The sequence below is a fragment of the Papaver somniferum genome, chromosome 2 (genome assembly GCF_003573695.1).
Source record: "Papaver somniferum cultivar HN1 chromosome 2, ASM357369v1, whole genome shotgun sequence".
In the NCBI taxonomy this organism is placed as follows: Eukaryota; Viridiplantae; Streptophyta; class Magnoliopsida; order Ranunculales; family Papaveraceae; genus Papaver; species Papaver somniferum.
The window spans coordinates 144,982,951-144,992,013 of NC_039359.1; the positions used below are offsets into that span (position 1 = coordinate 144,982,951).

The 9,063-nt window shown below is 35.9% G+C and overlaps 1 protein-coding gene across 4 annotated transcripts; it reads right to left on the reverse strand.

The window, feature by feature from the left end:
* Positions 1-1,595: 1,595 nt before the first annotated feature.
* LOC113354073 (AT-rich interactive domain-containing protein 1-like) lies at positions 1,596-8,844 on the reverse strand. Of its 4 annotated transcripts, none has more exons than XM_026597516.1 (4): positions 8,787-8,844; positions 7,358-7,400; positions 3,695-4,006; positions 1,596-3,245 (listed from the first exon to the last, which is right to left on the reverse strand). In XM_026597516.1, exons 3-4 carry the CDS (start codon positions 3,992-3,994, stop codon positions 2,130-2,132), a joined length of 1,416 nt encoding a protein of 471 aa, XP_026453301.1. In that variant the 5' UTR covers positions 3,995-4,006; positions 7,358-7,400; positions 8,787-8,844; the 3' UTR covers positions 1,596-2,129. The 4 variants fall into 4 exon arrangements, with proteins under 4 accessions (XP_026453301.1, XP_026453299.1, XP_026453302.1 ...); XM_026597514.1 differs by having other exon boundaries at positions 3,695-4,016; positions 8,787-8,836; XM_026597517.1 differs by lacking the exon at positions 7,358-7,400 and having other exon boundaries at positions 3,695-4,016; positions 8,787-8,836.
* Positions 8,845-9,063: the final 219 nt, after the last annotated feature.

Sequence of the window (9,063 nt, forward strand, 5' to 3'; positions counted from 1 at the left end):
CTGGATTAAGAGAAGATTTGTTTTATCCTGTCTTGATTTCTTTTCTTCTTTTTTTTCCATTTTTTCCCCGTTTTATTAATGGAAAATCAACAGAGTGACCCGGGTTAAAACCCAACTGGGTCAGACGGTTTACTGGTTGAACCTCCCGGTTCACTAGGTTTACTGGTTTTTTAGCATATTAGTGGGTCAATGTTGACCCGAATCGTTTTTCTTACTGGATCACCGGTTCACTGGTTCAACCGGTCGGTCCGGTTCGATTCTGAAAACGCTGCTTATAAGTGGAAGTGGTGTAGGTATCTTAGCAAAGCCAAGTTTGATCACCGGTTCACTGGTTCAACCGGTCGGTCTGGTTCTGAAAACGCTGCTTATAAGTGGAAGTGGTGTAGGTACAATCCTAGCAAAGCCAAGTTTGAAACAGAATTAGAGGACCACCAACTTATGCTCTTTTTCAACTCGGCTCTTGGACTTGGGGATTTTACTTTTTTTTATAGGTTAGTATAATCCTTTCTTATTTTCTCATTTCACTTTTATAGGCTAAATTGAAAAAACAAAAATAATTCTTTTTTAGGAACGGAGGGAATATTTGTGTACTTGTTATTTACTTCCATAAAAAATTAAAAACTTTGTGCATGAATAAGATATTCTCTTCCAATCATAAGAAAAAACACACATCTAGGACGAAAGAATTTGCACCGGAGGAACTTTGATTATCGCCTAATTTTCCAAAGGATCAAGAATGTCATTGAGCGCAATTATGCCGTTCTATTGAGTGAATTCGAAATCAGGTTCAATGGCTCCATATACACATGTCAGGGTCCTCTCTTCATCATCCATAATTACCTTGGCATACATATACTAGAGATGAGATGATAAGGAAGATTAAGATTCTGGTGGCATGCAAGTGCTCGACCTTTCTCCTTTCCTATAGAAGAGTGGAAGTGAAGACGCTCAAAAAGTGTCCACACAATCAAGAGGTGCTTCAATCTCTGAAAGGAGAAGGAAAACCAGGTCTGGGTTTTTGGTGGTGCACAAACGGTAGGTAATTTTTGGTCAGTGGACGACTATATAATTCCATGCACTACCAGCAATGGATGCGAGCAAAGAACGCTATTAATACTACTGAGATGGAAAAAAATACAATCGAGAAGTAGGAAAGGAAGTAGTAAATTAATGTTGGTCCTAGAGAGAGCGGATACAAGAGAGCAAAAAAGTGGCCTTATATCTAAAATCAGCTTATCAGTCCTGCAAAGATACTAGTTCCTAGTAATTAACCAGAGAAACAGAACATTGGATACCTTCACATGTATAAATTGAGATCGGCTAGTGCTTGGTCCGAGATGGTAGAGGAAGAAGGCAGTGCATTGATTTGAGATATGCTTGAATTCATTCCTATGTTGTTATTAAACCAGTTACTGTTGCATATCCTTAGGTGAAACATGTCCAGAGTTTGTGTAATCCTTTATAAGAGTTGTCTGAGGTGTTTCCTTAAAAATGGGCATTAGCTAAGAGTTAGTGCCTTGTTCAGACCGTCTCTATTTGAGCCGTGAGAGTTTAAAAGACAACAACAGTTTTTGTTCTTGCAGCAGCAAAATCAAATGGCTTCAGAAAACAAGAGTTTCATACAGTGATATAGGGTGTGCCTCAGCAATAAAATAGAGCTAAATGTATAAAAATGTTAAGACGATTCACTTGAAGATTTAAATCTTGAGGCAGGGTACTTGCAATTGATCTCTATCTATCAAGTGATGGAAGGAGGGAACCACAATAAATCATCAGCAATCTGCCTGTGATACCCTCACTTTCTGAATGCCAGTGAATGAGAAGTGGTAAATCTTGTTGCTACTAGATAGGTATTCAAGGAAGTGACAGGTGTTGGGTTAAGTATAAAAAGAAGTTCCATTGCAAGAATTTATGCTGGCTGGGTTAGCAAAAGTATTTGGGTCATCCTTTCGCAATAAAGCAACTCTTGCTTGGAATGGAGAAGAAACTCATTATGAAAGAAAATTCATATGCATTACTAAAATTTTACAAGACAAGACTCCTATCTAGTAGCAGCAGGAGTGAAAAGTAATAGCTACGAACCTCAATTGAGTGTATCAGAGATTTCAAAACTGAGAGCAGATGTTGTCTTAATGGCCTCCACTAAAGTATTTTGTGTTTTTGCGTTTGATACTACTCTCCATCACAACAGCATCATTGTCGCCGTGGCTATTTACATGCTTAGCGGCTAACCTGGTCTGTTTGCTCATGCGTCTAGGGATGAATACATTAAAGTAGTAACTGAATATACTTTTTCTGCATTTTCCAGAGAATCGCTTCAGTGCAGGTACCAAGAAACTATCACTCTGGGTTATAGGGTCCATTCTCACAAGAGTTTCAAAACATTGCTGTTCCGTTGCTGTCCACAACTTCGAAACTTCCTCGCCCATTTCATTGAATTTCCAGGTGAAGTAAGCAGTTCCTAGTTCATCCTGTAGCTGGAGTCCTTTCTTAAATACATGAAGTTTGATGCAACCACCACACCCCATTGAATAGCAGGAGCATGAATTCAGTCTTCCCTTTCCTATCCCTTCTTTTTCACTATCTTCTGTATTTTTGCCTTCGATTGGCCATACCTTGGTACCCATATATCTTGAATCAAATGAATCACTTTGACCATCAGTGGAGGAATTATCACTTTTCCTCGGCCCAATCCAATCTGGAATGTCAGCCTGATGACATGAGCCAACTTGAACTTTAACTCTTGGGAGAGAATAGCCAATGAAGTTCTGTAACCTAGGAGATCTACGAGCGGTCTTATGTTTCTCTTGACTATATTCATTTGGCATACTTGAACTATCTACCGAATCATCAGAGTCGGACAGAGGTGAAAAGCTTTTGTTGGTTATCTTAGCTTGAGGCACAAACACCTGCTTCAATGGAAGATTGCTGCTGGCCTTCATTGACTGGTTCGCTCTAGGTATGTTCTGAATGTTTGGCTTTTCTGGAGTCGATGCAACACTAATTGAATCATCAGATTTGTAAGAATGACTACTCCGGACCCGTTTTCTGGAGAGATCATCATGATATCTCGACGACCCCACTGAGATGGAAGGCTTGCAAAGACATTGCTGAAACCTCTCAGTTGAGTTAGTGCTATTGATTAAGCATGAAACGGAAGAAGCAAAAGAACTTTGCTCATTTGGTTTTGCTAAATGAGGGCTAATTGCACTTTTATTTTCTAATAGATCAAGTTTCCGCTTTTTCTGAAAAGAGAAATGGAATAGACATAAGCAAGCAACTAAATGTAACAAGAAGGAAGCTATAATAGATTGTGCTAACCTCTTGATATACAGACAACACGCCAAACTTTTGACTAGAGTTTCTACCCAATACGATCTATAAGCACCTAAAGTTTTTCCATCTTACGCTTTTCCACCTATAAAACTAATGGGGAGGCAACTACTTTCAACTTCGGGAGGTAGTCAGTCAAAAATATCACGAGGAAACAAACTTCCAGAGCATTATGTAATTATGTTTGCAGCTGGGACTTTATGGACAAATTAGTAAAACAGAAACCATATTTTTCTTGTCTAACTCTGAGATGAAAACTTCATGAGACTGATGAGTTTACTATATCCTACAGCTATAAGTGCTACCTACAACTCAAAACAATGATAAGGAAAAGTTGAAAAGACAATGTGTTGAAATTTACCCAAGGAAATTCAGTAGTGCTCAGAGAGATATGTTCTCGCGCCTTAAGAATCTGTCTCCTCCGAAGTTTCTCCAGTGGTGGCTTTGCCTTGCAAGGATCCAAAGCAGCTGTTCTTAACCATAGTAATATGTCCCACCATAATTCATCCTTCTTACTAGACGATGAACTTGAATCCACATTCTCTATGGATTCTTCATTAATCTTCGGAACTCGATTACTCATCTCCACATATTTACTTTGAGAACCCAGGACTTGATTATTCAAGATGGATCCGGTGCTATTACAACAAAATGGTGCCATTTTTTTCTCTTCCTACAAAAACCTGTCTGACTAATTAATACAAGCACTTGATAGTCATTTTCATCAATCAATCTCCATAAGAAATACTAGTTATTACAAGCTCTCACACCAAGCTATTATAGCACCAGCAAGTATAGACTAAGTATAACAATGGATTCATTAATTATTGAAGACCCTAAACCTAAACTTCCAAACCATTCAAGATCTCAAACTAAAGAGCTCAAGGAGAAGGTTTTGGTTTTATTTTGGAAAAGTAGAAGGCAAAAAGTTGAAAAGTTGAAATTGGGTATTTGACTCATCTAGATCTATCTCAATGTGTTTGTTTTATGAGTCATCTGACTCAACTGATTCAAAAAATAAGCGAATCAATGATTTGGTCCCGTGAATTAGAGGTATTCTATTCCCTGATCCAAACGAATCCGAGTCAGGGATTAAATCTGTGTCAGGCAGTGGGTCAAATCTGCCAATAACTTGAAAAACAAATAGTCTAACATTTGACTCGAATCAAGTCAGAATCGACTCACATCTAGATCGCGAGTCAAATCCAAACAACAAACAAACATGGTAATATAAAACCCAATTTCAGAGTCACTTTTAAAACCCCAAATAAATAAATAAATTGATTAACTAACGCAAGACTATCTCAAATAATATCAAGGTACCAACATCATAATTTTCAGAGGTTTTCATTTTTAGACTAAGGCGGATAAAAAATCGATTTTAAGGGAATGAATCGCTTAATAAAATAGTTAATCAATAATATGTTAAGAAATAATATGTTATGCAAGACGGTTGGACGATTCACCGGAGAAAAAAATGGTATCGAGTAACCATAAATCGTAAACAATTTTACAACCGCAAAATAATTTCACATTAAATTGGTAGTTATAATATCTAAAAGATCAAAAATTGCTCAAACACCATATGGGCAACATACTCTTTTTTTACTTCAAAAAAGACTATAAGGTATGAGCAGCGAACAAAGACATGAAAACCAACAAATGCATGGGATTTCCTATTACTATCTAAGAAGAGGGGCACCCTTCTTCTTGCGCCGAGCAGCTGAACTTGGCCGATTACGGCTCTTGTGCAGCCGTTGAAGGTTTTTGTTTCTCCGCAAAGTATTACTTTACAATATTTTATCACGCACGTACAATAATATGACTTAATTTTATAATCTATATGAGCTTTTATACTCTTTCGGACCCTCGTATATAGGCGGAGAATAGAAATCTCTATGATTAAAAAATTACTTGGTTTTCAAAAAAAATTGTGATTATTTATTTTTTAATTTTTATCCTTTGTTTTATTTTCAAAAAAATTTCCAACACAAGGGAAAAAGAAGTATGTAGGTCAAGAAGCAGCTTGGAATTGGAAATTCGCCTGTTTAGGGGAACTATGAAAATTCAGTATTTTGTTTCTATATTAGGGGTGGAGGTAGTGGTTTATTATATTTTTTGTTTATTGTTTATTTATGCTTAATAAAAATTTTAGTGGGATCATATTTTTGTTTACTCATGTTAAAAAATATCATTGGTGGGATAATAATGACAAAATTTATTCATTTTGTTTTGATTTTTCATAATGGGAAATCAAGTTTGTCCATCCACCTGGCTGGACAATTTTCCTGTTACCGCTGTAACTGCCGATAAAAAGCAAATAATTTGATATGTAGGTTATTTTTTAAAATCGATTAACAACATTAACTTAATAAGCTAAGAAAATAAAATACAGAAAAATACATTAGATGACAAATAAATTAACCGGTAAAATTAACTAGTACATTAACAACAAATAAATAATTAGAAGACAAGTCTAATGTAAAAAAAAATCACGTGGAAAAATATTTTATTGTCTTGGGTTTGTCTTTGCGGGTAAATTGTTTTATTTTCTTAAATTTTTTTATAGGGTGTTAGCAGGTCTAATTGGGTCGGGGTAAGAATTGGTTATTTTATACGGCTCCTGACGGTTCCGTTTTCGGTTCCAAAATTAATGAACCCGTAATAACGCTGAATACTCAGGAGATTCGGGTATTTATTGGGTCTTCTTAAATCAACTATTGGTGGGTTTGTATGCAGAAGTTTAAAAGTGGGATTTATTATAGGTAAGATTTATAGGTCCAGGAAATTTGGGGAAGTTATGTTTTCCTCGGTACATTTGGTTGCCCAAATTTCCTGAAATCACATTTCCAACAGGAGTCACTTTTCCAACAAATCCTCCATAAAGAGTCCGATCGCTCCCTCCAAAGATTTGCTGGGGAACTTATCAAGGGACCTGTGGACCCACTTTTTTATCATTAAATTTCATTTGTATACAAATTTAAGATTTCTAGGATAATGCCAAACAACACATGGACTTTAAAATAAGGGAATTTTATGAATCCTGAAGAACTTTAACTGTGTTACCAAACATACGAGGAATTTGCAAAGATCTTTGGATTTATAATCCGATGGGACTATTCTTATGTTCATCATGCTGGTTTGAAACTGACATCTTTTACATAAAGTTAATGTTAAATCTATATAAATGTTCCGATTAAGATTAAATCTAAGAAAATAAATGAAAAATGAAATGAATTTAAAAAAAAAAAACAAGACAAAATCTTTATATTTTAGGCAAAACTAGCAAACAAATAGACAAATATCCGGGTACCCGATACCCGCGGATACTCGAAGGGTAATACCCGTAAGGACCCGGGAGCTTAAGTTTCCTGACGGTTCTACCTGTCGGGTAGCGATATTGCTAAGGGGTCCAATTTTATACTCCCTCCGTACCTATTGTATAAGCGGAATTTTGAATTTTCTTTGTACCATTAGATAGGCGGAGTCCTATTTTCAAGATGAATTTTCTCACAAATACCCTTATTTATTGTACATGGAAAATTGTGTTAGTAATAAGACAAAGGGTAAAACAAGAAAAAACATGAAAAATGATGAATTCAATGTGATTTTATTAATCTAAGAGATTTGGTCCCTCCGCCTATATATGTGGTACGGAGGGAGTAACCCGGAACCAGACCTAATTTTTTTGGATCGGGTTTGGCCGGAAAATCGGGTACCCAATGGCATCTCTAATTTTATCGTTTTGGGTTTGTCTTTGCCGCATAATAAACATCTTCAAGCCACACTAATTCGTTGGAAAAGAGGAGTATTATTTCAAATATTAGGGTTTTAATCAGGGTTTAGTTTTAGATATTAAAATTTGTTGACTGGTCAATTAGTACTTTGTTTCACTAGATTATTCCTTATGTAAACCTAATCAACAACAAGAATCATGATCATATATTCTTTCCACTTACTATTACCAAAGAAGAAAAAAACATCTTATATTTTGATTTATCTTATGGAAAAACATGAGACTCACCTTTGCAATAATAAGAAAGAATGATTGTTCCTCAAGACTTCGTCTAAAAGAAAAACAAAACACAAACATCAATACCACTTAGCAACCAAAAATCTTGAGGGGATACCAGAAAAGTGATCTTATTTGGCATATCTAATGATATGAGAAGAAGAAGTTAAAAAAAATACGGTTTTCCCTATTTCTCATCCCTACTTTTCCTATTTCCCATCCATTTCACAATTTATAAAATCATTTTACTTTTCAAATTTAATTTTTCCCAAGTACCACTTACAAGAGTCAACAAACTTTGACCAGACTATTACCATTTTTATTTATCCTCTTGTTCATCAATCTCACGTTTTCACCCAACAGAACAAAAATCCATCAAGTTAAAATACTAGGTTCCTTAGAGCATCCACAATGGACGATCAAACCTATATATTTGGTCAAGAAACGAGACACAGCGGGACAGACTATCGAGTAAAAGCTGGACTAAAACCAAATCCCAAACTATATTTGGTCTAGGACCAAGACCAAACCCAAATATAATCGAGCGAACGTATAAAGTGATCCTGTGATGGGGCGAACGTATAAAGTGATCCTGTGATGGGGCGAACGTATAAAGTGATCCTTGTGATGGGCGGACATTATATATGATCCTTGTGATGGGGCGGACATTATATGTGATCCTGACCAAATGGGGCGGACATTATATGTGATCCTTGTGATGAGGCGAACATTATATGTGATCCTGACCGAATTTACTCTTCCATCCTAGTGTAACACCACGTACTAAACTCAAATTTGGTTATTTTTTTTGGTCTTTGGTTTTGATCGCACCACTGCAGTTGCTCTTACCGATCATTATCATAGCACACCTAGTTTTTATTTCTATCGCTTGATTCTATGAGACGATTAATACGATTAATACTTAACCCACTTATCATCACTGATGTTTAATATGTAACTTCCTTTTAAAAATATCCCAAGAACTAGTCATCCAGCTACAGACGATTATTAATGGACGGTTACTAATAATCTCAGTTGGACAACAAATAATGGCAGTGACAAGTTCTAACCGACAAGATAGAGTTATTGAATGAGAAACAAGCCGGTCCAAAGTGAACGATTAGTTTGTCATGAATTTAAACAAGAATTCCAACATATAATCATACACTTAGAAAATTAAAATTAGGTTTAGTTTTGAACTCGTTTTGGGATGATCATCGTAGAGGTCGAGTAGAAGAAGTGGTCGTAGAGGGAGAAGAAGCTGTGTTGTAGCTTAATTAGGTCTCTCTTTATTGAGTGCAAATAAAATGTCAAACAAATGGTATTTAGGATATGAAAGAATACTCGTGGGTGGTACTTAGGATTATTGGGAATGAAAATTAAGGTAGATGAGAAATAGGAAAAATGGAGAAAGGAAATAGAGAAAACCAAAAATACATACCTCAGACCTAAAAGAAACAAACTTGATACCTATCTCCTACTTCTTCTCTCTATATCAGCCCTCAATGTTTGATTTATGAATCCCTAAAGTTGGTATTTATAGATGGTCAAAAATTCATATCCTACCATATATCACCAGACACTGTAAAGAAGGAAAGCCGTAAATTGAGTTTGACTCGAATCGGATTCCAAAAACAAAAGATACCTAAAAATTAGGAGAATGTGAACAGCATACGTATGGTGAGAATCGGGTCCATAAAAGTCTTCCTTATGAACGA